Source organism: Rhinatrema bivittatum, chromosome 4 (assembly GCF_901001135.1).
Source record: "Rhinatrema bivittatum chromosome 4, aRhiBiv1.1, whole genome shotgun sequence".
Lineage (NCBI taxonomy): Eukaryota > Metazoa > Chordata > Amphibia > Gymnophiona > Rhinatrematidae > Rhinatrema > Rhinatrema bivittatum.
Genome location: NC_042618.1, coordinates 40,141,855 through 40,157,592, shown reverse-complemented (window position 1 = coordinate 40,157,592; position 15,738 = coordinate 40,141,855). Strand labels below are relative to the sequence as shown.

Below are 15,738 nucleotides of genomic sequence, written 5' to 3'. Positions count from 1 at the left end.
AATAAGATAGATTTTGCTTACTCTGAGTCTCAATGTATGCAAATCCCTTTTGCATATTCATTACAGCTATCATGAAAACCTAACTAGGTAGGTGAGCCTCCAGGAGAAAGTTTGGGAATCGCTGATTCAGGCAGAGTATTAATTTCATACCTAAGACTGCAATCACAACCACTCAATATACGAAACTCATTTCCTGCTGAAGATTAGTTAGTATGCTGTGACAAAGTAACAGGGGAGAGAGATTTGAACCTTTTATATTCAAAAGACAAGTAAAATATGGATTTTTTTGTTCTTGTAGAGCCTGGATCTGTGTTTCTTCAAACTAATAGTTGAAAATAATCTTTTCAGATGTTTTGGGCTGTCATTTTTTGTTTTTCTCTTGAAGTTTGTTGTGCTTGTTACTTTGCCCTGATACAAAGACTAGAGATGTAAAAATAGCAGGAAACTTGGGTATCAACAAAAGTTTTTAAGAGCCAAGGCAAATTTTTTTTCTGTATTTGGTTTTTTTTTTTCTCTTTTTTTCTAATGCCTTTTGTTTTTTCTTGCTACCTTCCTGTAGCTTCTCAATTTGTGTGGACAGATCTGGGCTACAAAAGTTTCTAATTAGCCTAGACCCACCACAATGGGTCTAGTTTCCTTTGTGCTTGGGCTGTCCACAGCTGCAGCAGCTCCTATTAGTTCTGCTAAAGTGATGGCAGCAGCTCCACCTAGGCCAATGCCAAACATCATTTGTTAGGTACTTGGGTGATCTGATGCCTGAAAATTTTCCACCTTTGACAATATTACACTTGCTCAGTGTCTGGCTTGTGGTATAAACAAAGGTAAATATAACAAGAATTTTAAAATGTTCAGATCTATTCACAGCAAAAGAGATTTGCAGAACTCATTTAAAAAAGAAAACAACCTGGTACAGATAATAAGAACCACCAAATCAAACACCCTAACTCTAAATAACTTACTAATGCTAACATTCATCTTAGTAAATGCTCAATCAATCACTAAAAAATTCCCAATCATCTCCGACCTACTGTATGACAATAAACCAAACTTCGTTGCAATTACTGAATCATGGTTAAAAAAAATCTGATGTAGTCTTAAAAAATCAAATAGCACACAAAAATTATGAGGTATTCTCAGTCCCAAGGATAAATAAACGTGGAGGCGGCCTACTACTAATTATCAAAAAAGCTTTTAAATGTAAACTAATCCCAATAATACCTCCACCTAACCATGAAATTGCCATCTTCAACACCAACAATATACAAATATGCCTTATATACTGCCCTCCCAGTTTACTAGAGCTAAATATGTCACCACTAATCGAGTTTCTGACAACACATCTAAACATCTCTAAACCTACCATAGTGTTAGGTGACTTTAATCTACACATGGACATCCAACCCCTTTCTAACACATGCCAGACACTAATGGATGCCATGACAGCACTAGGGTTTTCACTACTAACCGATAAACCAACACACAGAGCCGGACACTCACTTGATCTAACATTCATAAATAGCAACTATCTAGAACACTTAGCAACAAGCTACACTCAAATTCCTTGGTCTGACCACCTCCTTATTCAGTCCAATATTAATATTCTCAATCCTCAGACCATACAAACTCATAATCCCATAGAATTTAAATATCGACCACCCTATAACAACGATGAACTAAAGGACAAATTAGAAGAAGAACTAAAAGACATAACACTTAATGATTGTAACTCAACTACTGAACTCTGATTAGACTCAGCCAAAAAAATAGCTGATGAAATAAACCCCATCAAAACAATAACTATCAAAGAAACAAAACAAAATATCCACTGGCATAATGCATAAATAAAGCTCAGAAAATTTGAAAAAAACTGGAGAAAACACAAAACTGAAAACCTAACCAAATTCAGGAAACATCTAGCTTTCTACAAACAACTGATCCTTAATACTAAAAAAGAATACTATTCCAATAAAATAGAAAAGTTTGCCAATAACCCAAGAACCTTATTCTCCATGGTAACGAATCTCACAAATGACAAACAAGAATCACCTCAAAGTCTTCCTGAATCAAAATGCAATGAATTAGCTAAATTTTTTAGTGACAAAATATTAAACCTAAGAAACAAACTCCCAAAAAACAGCAAACAAGCAATCGTAATGCAAAAAAGAGATGCTAACATATGGTCCTCATTTATAGAAATATCAGAACAAGAAGTTGAATCAATGATAAAAAATATAAACCCTGCTCCACACAAAATCAAAACAATACCAACAACTGAGATATAAAGATTACCAATGTAGTAATCCCAACACTAACTAATATCATAAACCTATCCCTGACTGAAGGATTAATGCCAGATACACTAAAAGGGGCAATCATTAAACCATTCATCAAAAAGAAAAACAGTGACCCACTAATCCTCATTAACTACCGCCCAGTCTCAAACCTCCCTTTATTAGCTAAATTAATAGAGAAAACATTACAGAAACAGCTAGCTGAACACCTAGACAATAATAACATACTGTACCCTTCACAACACGGCTTCCGAAAACACTACAGCACTGAGACATTACTTCTCTCACTAACAGACAACATACTAAGAGGTTTTGATAACAGTAAACATTACATCCTTATAATGCTCGACTTATCTGCAGCCTTTGATACAGTAAACCACAAAATACTACTAAAAAGACTTGAAGAAATTGGATTATGTGACAAAACAAACTGGTTCAGATCCTACCTAAACAATAGGTTCTTTCAAGTCCAGATAAAAAACACATTATCAGAAAAATTTTAACTTGAAACAGGAGTACCTCAGGGTTGGAGGGGTGGAAGGGAATTGGGGCCGGAGGGTGCTGGAAGCCAATAGAGACGGGTGGGAGGGAGAAAAAGGGGGAAAAAAAAATGGATTAACTGCGTAGCTTGCTGGGCAGACTGGATGGGCCGTTGGTCTTCTTCTGCCGTCACTTCTATGTTTCTATGTTATGTTTCTATGTTCAGCGCTGTCTGCTACCCTCTTTAACATATATATGCTACCCTTATGTCATCTGCTGGCAGGTCTAGGGATAATACATTACATTTACGCAGACATTCAATTAATTCTACCAATAGACGACACAATTGAAAAAACATTGTCTAGCTAACATGTACCTAGACATAATTAAACAACTACTAAACCAAATGGAACTGGTTATCAACATTGACAAAACTGAATTCCTTCATCTTGAGAGAAAAAATACTGAAATCATTCAAACACTGATAACCCTAAGAAATAACCAGAAAATTGAGCTAGCCGAAAAAGTAAGGAATCTGGGAGTAATAATGGACCCAGAAATCAACCTGAAGCAACACATATCTATAAAAGTAAGAGAAGGCTACATCAAACTTATGGTCCTCAGAAGATTGAAACCATTACTCACACCTGCCCACTTCAGAACAGTACTGTAAACACTTATCTTTTCCAGCACTGACGACTGCAATGCACTCTTACTAGGACTGCCAAGCACATCGATAAGACCACTCCAGATACTTCAAAATACTGCAGCCAGAATACTGATGGGAAAAAAGAGGAGGGACCATATAACTGAAACTCTAGCAGACTTACATTGGTTGCCCATCGAATACAGGATAAAATACAAGGCCTTATGTACCATACACAAACTAATATATGATAAAGAAGCAGACTGGCTAAACACAGCCTTACGAGTACATGTTCCACAAAGAAACCTCCGCTCAGCAAACAAATCACTACTAACAATCCCTTCAGTAAAGTCAGCAAAATTAACCCAAGTGAGAGAAAGGGCTTTATCATTGGCTGGACCTATACTATGGAACACGATGCCCCCTGAACTCAGATTACAGAATAATCTCAAAATTTTTAAGAAAAATTTAAAAACATGGCTCTTTAAAAAAAAAAAGCCTTCACTAAAGAGTTTGGAGGGTAGAGAAAGAAAGAACAGGGTAATGCAGATGAGAATGAATTTACTCAATCCTACATTTAAGAAGTAATATCTCAAGGAGATAGTAACTCAATAACATACCTGTCTTGACCAACAATACTCAAATAATGATTTTATTTATGAAATTGTAACCGAACTTTATTGGCACCTGTTAGAATGTACGATAACCTACATTTACTTACCTTAGTCTATGTGCCTATTTGTAAACCGTTGCGATGGTATATAACTTAGCGACGGTATAGAAAAGTTTTTAAATAAATAAAATAAATAAATAAAGAGGGGATGCATGAGAATTGTAGTTTCTACACTCAAACTGACCTTTAAGGCCAGGTCTACAGCTACTGAAGTATTCTGTAATGTACTATTTCCTAGCGTGTAGCAGATGGACTCAGGACCAATGGGTATAGTATACTCCTGATAGCAGTTGGAGATGGATCAGATTTCAATCTGACGTCAGCCCTAGTACATATACCCCTGCCGGAAGTGCAGCTCTCCAGAATTTTCTGTCTCCATAGCAGTTAGGGACTCTATGCACACTAGCACAGCGTTAGAGTAATTTTACCAAAGAAAACCAATTTAAGAAGATATCTTACCTCTACAGACGAGCCAAGCTCTCCTGCGGTGACACCAGTTGGGTCCCTCCCCCAGTTGAGATTTCCAGATGTGATTTCCGCGATCCCTTGGAGGGAAGCCTCGGTCCGGCGGCCGACCCTCGGCGGGGACCTAGCCCCCGACATCCGGTGAGGCTGAGAGGCAGCGGGTGCAATCTTGAGCACGGCGGTGAAAGTATTTTTCCCTCTTCCCCCCCCCCCCCCCCCGCAGCTGGAGACCGCCCGGAACGAAACCGGGAAGCGCCGAGACAAGGTAAGGTAGAAATCTACTTAGGTCTTTGATCTCCGAAGCTCGAGGAGACGCACAGGTCGCCAGCCGGGACCAGTGCCACTGGGTTGATCGGCCCTAGCAGGGCTAGACCCCGGTCAGATCCGAGGGTCCTCCCTTGTGGATATCCTCCGAGGTGGTCGTCGTCACCATTTTGGCTTCGTTCGCCGCCCTGTCCGCCGTATCGATCCGTGCGCACAAGCGAAGCGCATAGCCACGCGCTTACTGTGTTGGGCGCATAATTTAGACCTGTGTGCACAACAGCGTGCACATCTCCCTGCACGCGCGCACTAAACCCACATGCGCAACTTCGACGCACACCGGAGCGCATAACTGTATTGTACGTGCACAAGCCATGGCACCACCTGAAAATAAACTCAAAGCTCAGGGCCTTTGTCCAGCATGCCACATTAGAGCGGCACAGCATGAGGAGGCCACGGCCCTGTGTATACAGTGCGAAGAGGCCCTAGGGGACCCAAATCATGGCCCCCAGCCGGTACCGGACCCCAGCCTCTCGAGCAGTATGCCGGACCTAGCATCACACAGCGGGACCCCCCTCAAACGGGGCTCCCTAGGGACACTGCGCCCCCTAGTCTAGACCCAACATCTATCTATCTCGGTGGAATTCTTCAAAGGTTTGCATACCTTCGTCCACATGCAACCGGGGCCTTCCATAATGCGGCCACAGGCTCCACCAGAGGACCTCAACATGCCGGGACCTTCTATGCCCAGGGAAGTGATCCCACCGTCCAGAAGCCCCACCTTCAAGGACACGGACATCTCAGATGAGGAGTCAGAACCCCTGGAGGAAGGGGAACTCCCCCCCCCGGGGACAGAACCCCATCGAACCATGAGATGCTTCTTCACCAAGAATGAGCTTCCAGACCTGGTTACAAACAGCTTAAAAGAGCTGGCCATCCCAGACACAAGTGCCTCAGGGGAACCTAAGACGAACCCACTATTAGAAGGACTCCGGCAAACCTCCCACCATTTCCCACTATTACAAGCCATCCAGCAACTAATTGACCTGGAATGGGATGCCCCAGAAACTACATTCAAAGGGGGCCGGGTTCTGGCAGCCATGTACCCTCTGGACCCAGCCACCAAAGATCTCCTGGCATGTCCGAAAGTGGATGCCATGGTCTGTGCGGTCTCGAAGCGCACTACTGTCCCGGTGGAGGGAGGTGCAGCACTCAAGGATGCTCAAGACAGACATCTGGAATCTATCCTCAAACAGTCCTTTGACGTATCCGCTATGTCTTTACAGATCGCGGCCTGCAGTGCTGTGGTGACACCGTCTGCTTAGCATAGACCAGGAACAACACTCCTGGGGAGGCCTTGGAACCAGCTGTATCATTCCTTGCGGACGCCGCTTCGGATCTGGTACGTACAGCAGCTAGAGGAATCTCATCCGCCGTGGCAGCCAGAAGACAAATCTGGCTCCAAAACTGGTCAGCCGACGCATCCTCCAAAACAAGACTCATGAGGATGCCTTTCAAGGGAACACTCCTGTTCAGAAGTGAACTAGAGAAGCTAGCCAACAAATGGGGCGAGTCCCCACTACCGCGGCTTCCGGAGGACAGGAATAAGAAAAACCAGCGATCCTTCCCCCAGATCTCCAGGGGCAGAGGATCACAGCGCTTCAACCCATATACTATTTATGCAATTTCTGTTCAGACAGAATACGTATCTTTCCCTTGTGTCATTCTTAAAAATAATACTGGGCCTTTATTTTTTATTTCTGCCGTGAATTGTAATGAGCAATGTGTCACATGTGAGCGTGGCCTGTCAGGTGTGTCACGATGGGAAAAAGGCTGAGAACCACTGGCCTAGAGCATTGTTTTCCAATCTTTTCAAGGCCAAGCCATGCTTACATTAACAAAAATGTGTGGCATACTAACCACAGTCAAGCAGTATGGACATCAAGAGAACTCATTGACAAAAGAAGAGCTAGGGAAGCACTAAAAGCCCCACCACATTAACACTTCCAAATTTTAAAATTATGGGGGAGAGGGAGTTGACACACATGACCTTGTTACAGTGGGCCAGTTTCCACTATATGAATATTTTATACAAGTACAGTAGAAAAGTTGGTTTGATTCAGACAGCCTGCTCTTGGCAGATGCATGTGGCTTCCAGAGTACCTCTACTGCTGCTGCTCCTAGCACTAAGTCACATCCAGTGCTCAGTACACACCGACCCTGAGCTAGGACAGAGATTGGAAGGACTCAAAGGAGGAAATTCAATACTAGGAAGATGAAAACATGCTGCATGCATTGTGTGTGCCATGCAAAACAGGACCCGGCTATCCATGTCCTGCTTGATACCCATTAATTACTACACTGCAGGGCTTGTGCTGTAGCTAGGAAGAAGTATGTATGATTACATGTGTTCTCAGAAAGAGTCACCATTTCTGTCTCTTGTTGCTGCAAAGTGCCTACAGCAGAGCCCAGATGCTGGTCCAGATCAGAGCATTTTGCAGTGGTGACTTTTCTGTAGCACACTTGATTAGGTCTGATGATACACTGCTGCAATGCATTGGTCTAGAACAGTGGTTCTCAACCTTTTTTCTTTTGGGACACACCTTCCAGATAAAGCTTATAGGTATGACACACTGAACACTTGACCATCATGGGGCTAAATGTAAACATATATTCTGCAGCCACAGGAACCCGCCCCTGCCCCCCCCCCCCCCCCCCCCCCCGCATCCCCAAACAGTGGATGCAGAACAGAGCTAGGATTTTTCAAATAAACTCATTATATAAAAAAAAAATTCTGATTCTGCTGCTATCTCAGTAACAAAAACACAAAATCCCTTACTATTTATTTATTCATTTATTTATTTTTAACTTTTATATACCAAAGTTCCTGTATGGGATACAGATCACCCCAGTTCACAAGAAACTACAACTTCGCTCAAAGTCAGTACATAAAACAAGTGAATACAAGAGCTATTACAAGGAACTTAGACTGAACAATCTATGATATGAAACGGGCCGGGGAAGGGAATTAGATGGGAGAGTTTATACAATCAAAAAAGAGGGTGTCGTATACGAGTATAAAGGTTATGTACATTGGATTATAGTATGCGCATACTACCAGGCGCATTGTAAAATACAAAAACCTGAAAAATAAAACCACTCAGCACCTGTATAGAAAACCTTCCATACCACTGCAACACTAATTCCAAGAGCTCAAACTGCAATAGTCCTTCCTATGAAAAGGCAGCAGTGCAGCACCAATGCATGTCCTATTGAGAAAGAGAAAACACAACAAAAGATTGATACAAATCCCTACCTACTAGTAAAATACCTCACCTTATCACACATACAGATCTGACCTTCACCATATTGAGTAAGAGACCACAAGTTACAAATGTGGAGACAAAACTGGAATGGAAACCTCAAAAAGCCACTCTGCATGCAGTGCAAAACTGGAGAGCTAGAAACAGAAATACATATCCTCCTCCACTAAGCCAAGTACAAAGATAGAAGAAATGCACATTCCCCAAACTGACACATTATGACTCTTGCACCCCACCACTCCCCTTCCATTCTTCCATCATCCTCACTTTCCCCATTACTCCCTTTCAATCATCCGCTCAGTCACATCCCTGCCCAGCATTCCTGACTCCCCACATTCTCTTCCCTGTGCTCCCTATCTCCCCTGCTTGAATCTCCCTACCCCCTTCATCCCATCTCCCTGCTTGTTCAGCTACCCCAACCCTGTTTTCCACCCCTTCCTGCTCAGCAGCCTCCACACTCCCTCTCTCTTCCACCTCTATCTGCGCAGCATCCTCAACCTTCTTTCCCCCCACCCTCCACAGGGTGAAGAAATCATCATCATCATCACTCCCAGACTCAGCAGAGGAAGATAGCTTGCCTCCCATCAGGCCCAGAACAGCAGGAGCTGGCAATGTCTCACTCTGATCTGGGTGAAGGAGGAAACAGCCTCCCACTGTGCCAGAAAGAAGAGAAGGAACCTCTCATCAGGCCCAATGTGAGAAAAGTCAACCAACTCTCAACTGATAAAGAGGCAGCCATCTGCTGGCCCTGCGACATACCTCCCAGGACCTTGCGACACACCTGTTGAGAACCTCTGGTCTAGAGTCTGCACAACTCGGGGCCTGATTTAGAAAGTTTTTTTTTCTCCATTCATATAGAATAGGAACCCATTATAAATCGGCCATTTGTTATCTCCAACAGTATCGTACCCCCCTGGTGTCCTCTTCTGGCTTTGTATGAATTTTATCTGAAGAAAACATTTCTCAGAATGGAAGAGCTCTCTGATAAGTAGATATTTTTCTTGATTTTTTTTTCTCCCCCATTCATGGTTTTCTTGGCCAGCTTTTGAATTTTTTTCTCTTCTTTCCGAATTGAGCGGCAGCTTTACTTTGTACTTTTGTGAATGTTGCTTCTGCAGCTGGAGACGTGTTTACAAACATGGCTTGTCCTTGGCATTGAACAATATTTTGTTGCACTGTTGGAGGAAAGATTGATGCCTACCAGCGACGCCCTCCTCCCAAGACACAGGGAATTATTTCCACCTTTAAGTTATTGCTTTCTAAAACTGAGACATTTTTGTTTCCTTTTCACAAGAAAGTAAATGAAGTATTAGAACTGTGGAGAACAGATGAAGTTTGGTGTTCTCTAGAAGTCACTCACATGTTCAATTATTTTAACTTTCAGATAGCCTTGCTTTTAGTGTAGAGTACTATGTACACTGACAGTAATGCTATGTGCATAAGATAGTACAATGATATTTATCAGTAAAGGCCACATTAAGATATCACTAACTGATTTTTCTACAAAAAAATTAATCTGTGTTGCAGGTTGCAGTGGTTAAACTGAAGAGCACTGAGCGTATTTATGCAATGAAAATTCTTAATAAATGGGAGATGCTGAAAAGGGCAGAGGTACGTGCTATAATGTATATACCTGAATGCATATAGAACTTGATATTAGAAGTTGTATTAGATTGAAACATTTTTCCAGATTTGAAAACGTTGGGTCTTTTTTGAGTGTTGGCTCCTTATTGTAAGAATAAAGTGACCTACTTAAATGCAATCAAATCTGACAGTGCTTCAAGGCATCTGCTCTTCTCAGTAATACCATATAGTGGTTTACCAGACAGTCTACCCTAGTTTTTTTTGCCTTTTGGCTAGATACTTTGTTTACTGTTGAAGCAAGGCACAGATCTTTCTTGTAAGTCTCAGGTTTCCATTGTTCAGATGGCCAAGTGCTGTGCAAAAAAAAAAAATCACACAGGTTTATAATTGCCACTTCTGCATTTTTGCCTTTTAAAAAAAATTTCTATTAGGGCAAAACATTTAATTACTACTTGCTTTTGTTATTAGCTTTCAGGCATGTGGAAGGCAATTTTCAAAGCCATTTACAGAGATAGATAATTTACCTGGGAAAATCGCCATTCACGGTGTGGATAAAAAGTATGTGTGGAATTCACAACACTCATACTTTCAGCTGCACTATAAGAGGGCTTTCCTTTATCCGTGTTTAGGCTATATATATAAAAAAGTGCATGTACTTTGACATCTTCAAAAGAACATGTTATTTTGCCCCTCACTACCTCAATCCATCACCAAAAAAGGCAGACACAAAGCACATGGACTCCTTGAGCATGTATGCTTGGTGGCTGCTAATTTTCAAAGGGAAACCATCTAAAAGTGCCTACAAACGTTGCAAACAACATGGAATATTTAAAAATTCCCCTTTAATTCCTGGTAGGTGGTCAAAATGCATTTTTTTGAGCCCAGGAGTTTCTTCCTTCTCTTATTTCTGATTGAGCTTGATGCCCAGGATTTGGATCTGGCACCATGAACTTTCATTCGCAACCACCTGAAGATTTTTGTTCTATTTTGCATCCCCTTCCTACTCACCTAGCTCAGTCATCACAGCAACAGTCCTCAGCCCATTCTGGAGTTCATGCTTTATTCTTCCTGTTTTAAGATTTATTTTTTATAATGTTTCTAGATCATTTTTTTAAGGAGAGTTGGCAGCACTATTTCAGGTTTCAGCTTATTTCTCCTCTGAAATTTGTAATGTCATGCTGTCACCAGTATTCCCTGCTCTGCATGGGCTGTGCAAAACTAAAGAGTGAAATTGATTTACATGTAAATGAAAAATTGCCTTTGTAATTAATCTTTTTCAATACAACAGTAATCACATTGTTTTTTCCTTAAACATTTGGAAAACATGTAAACTGAATTTTAATTAAGCTCAAATTCATTGCCAGAGGATGTGGTTAGGGCAGTTAATGTAGCTGGGTTTAAAAAAGGTTTGGACAAGTTCCTGGAGAAGTGCATAAACTACTGTTAATCAAGCTGACTTATCCAGGACAAGCAGGATGTTAGTCCTCACATATGGGTGACGTCACTGACTGAGCCCTATCGCGGGAAAACTTCTGTCAAAGTTTCTAGAAACTTTTGACTGGCAGCCTGAGGCTACTGAGCATGCCCAGCATGCCATGATATTCTCTGCCACAGGGGTCTCACTCCAGGCTTCGTTTTTCCACGCTGCCATAAGCATCGCGGTTACCGGAGCCCGTGAGATTCCCTCGTAGCATTGACTAAAAAGTCACTTCAAATTTTCTCCCACATCGGGTTTCATTTTTCAATTGTCACCAGACGGTGACTAAAATGATATCTCCTTTTTTCATTTTGGAAACTTTTTTCTCAGACAATCTCATCGACGGCCGTCGATTCCAACATGGCCTCCGGTTTCAAGAAGTACCCTTCTTGTAACCGGACCATGTCGGTGACAGATCCGCATATAGAATGCGCGTCCTCTGTTTAGGAGAGAAGCATGATATTGTTTCATGCCCTCAATGTCAAGAAATGACCCCAAAGGGTCGAAAACTTCGACGTGAAAAAATGGCTAGTATTTTTCAACTAGTCTCATTACCATCTACATCGATGAAGTCCACCCTGGTAGGAGGAACTAAGAAGCTCCTCATAAAAAAGAAGCATATCGAAGGATCCGGGGACGCTACTTCACAGACACCGTCCATGTCATCGACCAGGTCAGTGATTGAGCCAAGAACAAAGCATAAACATCGGCATCATTGACCCTCAGAATCTCCATCGGTTCCATCCTCAACGGAACCGGCGGCAAAACGTCAAAAACCTTCCGATGCGGTGCCGACCTCGGTAGCTACTACGCCCTCATCGACATCGGCATCGTTACCAGTGTCCGCTACACCGGATTTGACTGTTCTAATCCAAAAGATTAGAACAGTCTGTCAACTACTGTCAATTACTCACAAACCTAAATTTAATACACTACCTCTATGCAGATGACGTGCAGATCTTGATCACCATAAAAGAATCTCTTCCAAAAACACTTACCTACTGGGAAAATTGCCTCAAGTCCATCAACAGCCTCCTCTCCAGCCTGAACCTTGTTCTCAACGCAGCCAAGACAGAAATCCTTCTTATCTCCCCTGACCACTCTGTCAACACCGATCAATCAGTCCCGGACACACAGATATCTCAAGCAAGAGATTTAGGAGTAATCCTAGATAACATCTGAATTTAAAGAAATCGATCAACAATATCACTAAAGACTGTTTCTATAAGCTTCAAGTTCTAAAAAGACTCAAACCCCTTCTTCACTTCCAGGACTACAGAACCGTCCTTCAGTCAACGTTATACTCTAAAACTGACTACTGTAATGCTTTACTCCTGGGGCTCCCCATCTCTGCCACCAAACCACTACAGATGCTCCAGAATGCAGCAGCCAGAATCCTAACCAACACCAACTGGAGAGCTCATATCACCCCTATTCTCTGAAACCTGCACTGGCTGCCAATAAAATACAGAATCCTACATAAAACACTCGCTATAATCCACAAAACCATCCACAATCAACTGACACTAGACCTTCAGATCACTTTCAAACTCTACTCATCCGCAAGACCCATCAGAGAAGCATATAAAGGAACTCTACTAGTCCCACCAAATAAATCCGCCCGCCTAACTTCCACCAAAGAGCGTGCATTCTCCACAGCGGGCCCAGTCCTCTGGAACAAATTGTCGACTGACCTAAGACTGGAACCCTGCCTTCTTACCTTCCGACGAAAACTTAAGACTTGGCTTTTCCTCCAAGCCTTCCCCTAATTTCTAAAATGTTCAACCCAGACTCAGCCGAACTGATAGGTCGATTGCACTAGTCTCAGTACTATTCATATGTATTTTACCTGTAGTTAATTTTTGTCTTCTACTTCCTGGCTACTCTAGCCCCCAAGTTCAAACTCCTTGTTATATGTAACTTTGCTTCGGCTCTCTTGTTTTTGTTAATTTAGTTATTCCCCTAAGTTCCATGTAAACCGGCCTGATATGAATCCCTTCATGAAGACCGGTATAGAAATATGTTAAATAAATAAATAAAAAGATAGTTATGGAAGCCCTCCAAAAACAGCTTACGGCACCAGTGCTGATGCCGGAGGTCTCGCCAATGCCGGCGATGGCGCCGATGCCAGCATTACTGCCGATGCCGGCGTCATCGCCGATGCCGACAACATTGTCAATGCCGATGTCATCATCTATGCCGGTGACCGTGCCGAGGTTAATGCCGATATCTCCGGTTACCTCAACGGAGATTATCGAGCCTGGGTCATCAACGGCATCGAAGGAAACACCTCTACCGATGCCATTACCGCCCTCGGATGTCTACAGCGATGCTGCATCCATCGATATCGATGCCTGCTTTTATACCAAACATTACATCGATGCCAACTTTTTCTATGACATAATGCCGGTTTTTTCGACTTGGGCATCGACTGTTCCATCGACATCACAGTCTATTCCCATCTATACCACGGCGCCTACCATACCGCTACCTCAAAAATCGAAGTTTGTCATCTATTAAACAAACATTATCGATGACTCACCAACCCAAGCTTCCAACTTCAAAGGAGAAGCAATTACATGATATCTTAACTAAGAGGTATCAGGATTTACTATCATCTTTGCCATCTGGTCCAGATGAACAACTATTGGAGGATTCTTCACAGGATGAACCCATCCCAAGACCCTCTGGAGTCATTCCTCCTCCCAAGGTTACACCTCCACAGCAGATGCCTCAGTATGACACTTGGTCTGACACAGACTCAGATCCCTCCTTGGAGGACTTCATGTCAGACCCATCTCCACCTCCTGCTGCAAAACAATCACCGCCGGAGGATCTTTCTTTTCTACTTTTTATCCAAGAGATGGCTGATTCCATTCCTTTTCAGATACATACTGAGCAAGATATGAGACAACAGACCTTGGAGGTTCTCCAGTTTGTGGACCCGCCAAAACATACTATGGCCATTCCAGTTCATGACATTATCCTCCAACTGCAACAACGGCTCTGGGAACACCCATGTACCATTCCTGCAGTTAATAAGAGGATAGAGTCCACATATCTTGTACAACCTACTGCGGGGTATCAAAAAACTCAGCTACCCCACCATTCTGTGGTAGTTGTCGGCACAGAAGAGATTTATTTATTTTATTTATTTTTAACTTTTATATACCGACATTCTTGCATTAAATGCAAATCATGCCGGTTTACAGTGAAACAGAAAAAGTAGGAAAAAATTCCTTAGTCGAATACAATAAAACAGCTTAGTTAACAAAGGAAACATAAAAATAAATTTTTACATATACACAAAGGTTTGCAAGAAGGGGTGCATAAAGATCCAGAAGAACAAGAACTCATTCCTCCGCTCCTCCCGGAAAGGACAATAGATTTTTGGACCAACTAGGCCGAAAAATCTTCCAGGGGTCAATGCTGAATTCTAAGATCTCAGCATACCATTTGTACATGACACAGTACCAGAGGAACCTCTGGAAACAGATGGAGGAGTTTGTCCCTTCACTGCCCACTCAGTATCAAGAGGCTGCATCTGCTGTTATTAACAAGGGATTAGATGCAGGGAAGCATGAGGTTAGAGCGACCTATGACAGTTATGACACAGCTTCACGAGTGGCTGCATCTGGCATTGCTGCAAGATGCTGGGCCTGGCTTAAGGCCTCTGATTTACACCCAGAAGTCCAAGATAAACTGGTTTATTTACCCTGCCTTGGGGACAATTTATTTGGGTCTAAAGTGCAGGGTGCAGTTTCCCAGTTACGTGACCATACAGAAACATTACGCCAACTTTCCTCATTACCCCACGACTCTGCTACGCATACCATGAGACGACCTCTACGTAGAGAGTCCAGACGTCTTTTCTTCAGGCAGCGGAAATACTATCCTCCTGCGTCTAGGCCAAGACATCCCAGGTCTCAGCAGAGACTTCAACAGAGACAGCAAAGGGCAGCAAGGGCACCACCACCTCCACAAACTGGCCCTACTACCGGTTTTTGAAAGTATACCCAGAGAACAAAGCATCCACATCAATCCTCACTCACACATTCCAGTGGGAGGCAGATTGTCCAAATTTTACAACAATTGGACAACAATAACATCAGACCAGTGGGTCCTCTCTATCATACACCGAGGATACCAACTCAATTTCGTTTCAATCCCTACAGATTTTCCACCAAGCAATTCTCAGTTCAACGAAGATCACATTCATCAACTTCAAATAGAATTATCCACCCTTCTGACAACCAGAGCCATCGAACGAAGCAGGGCAGAGGCTTCTATTCCCGGTATTTCCTCATTCCAAGGAAAACCGGCGGTCTTCGTCCTATCTTAGACCTCAGAAATCTCAACAAATTTCTAAAGAAAGAAAAGTTCAGAATGGTTTCCTTGGGAACCATGCTCCCACTTCTTCAAAAAGAGGATTGGCTTTGTTCTCTGGATCTCAAAGATGCTTATACTCACATTCCAATTTTTCCTCCTCATCGCAAGTACCTGTGCTTCATGATAGGCCATCAACATTTCCAGCACAG

At 42.6% G+C, this 15,738-nt stretch overlaps 1 protein-coding gene across 1 annotated transcript in view; it reads left to right on the top strand.

Annotated features, from left to right (window-relative positions):
- Positions 1 to 15,738, top strand: part of CDC42BPB (CDC42 binding protein kinase beta) — a 412,316-nt gene that overhangs the window by 133,814 nt on the left and 262,764 nt on the right. Inside the window, exon 4 of the mRNA XM_029597996.1 lies at positions 9,667 to 9,750. Coding sequence (XP_029453856.1) covers positions 9,667 to 9,750 — 84 coding nt within the window. The remainder of the gene's footprint in view (positions 1 to 9,666; positions 9,751 to 15,738) is intronic.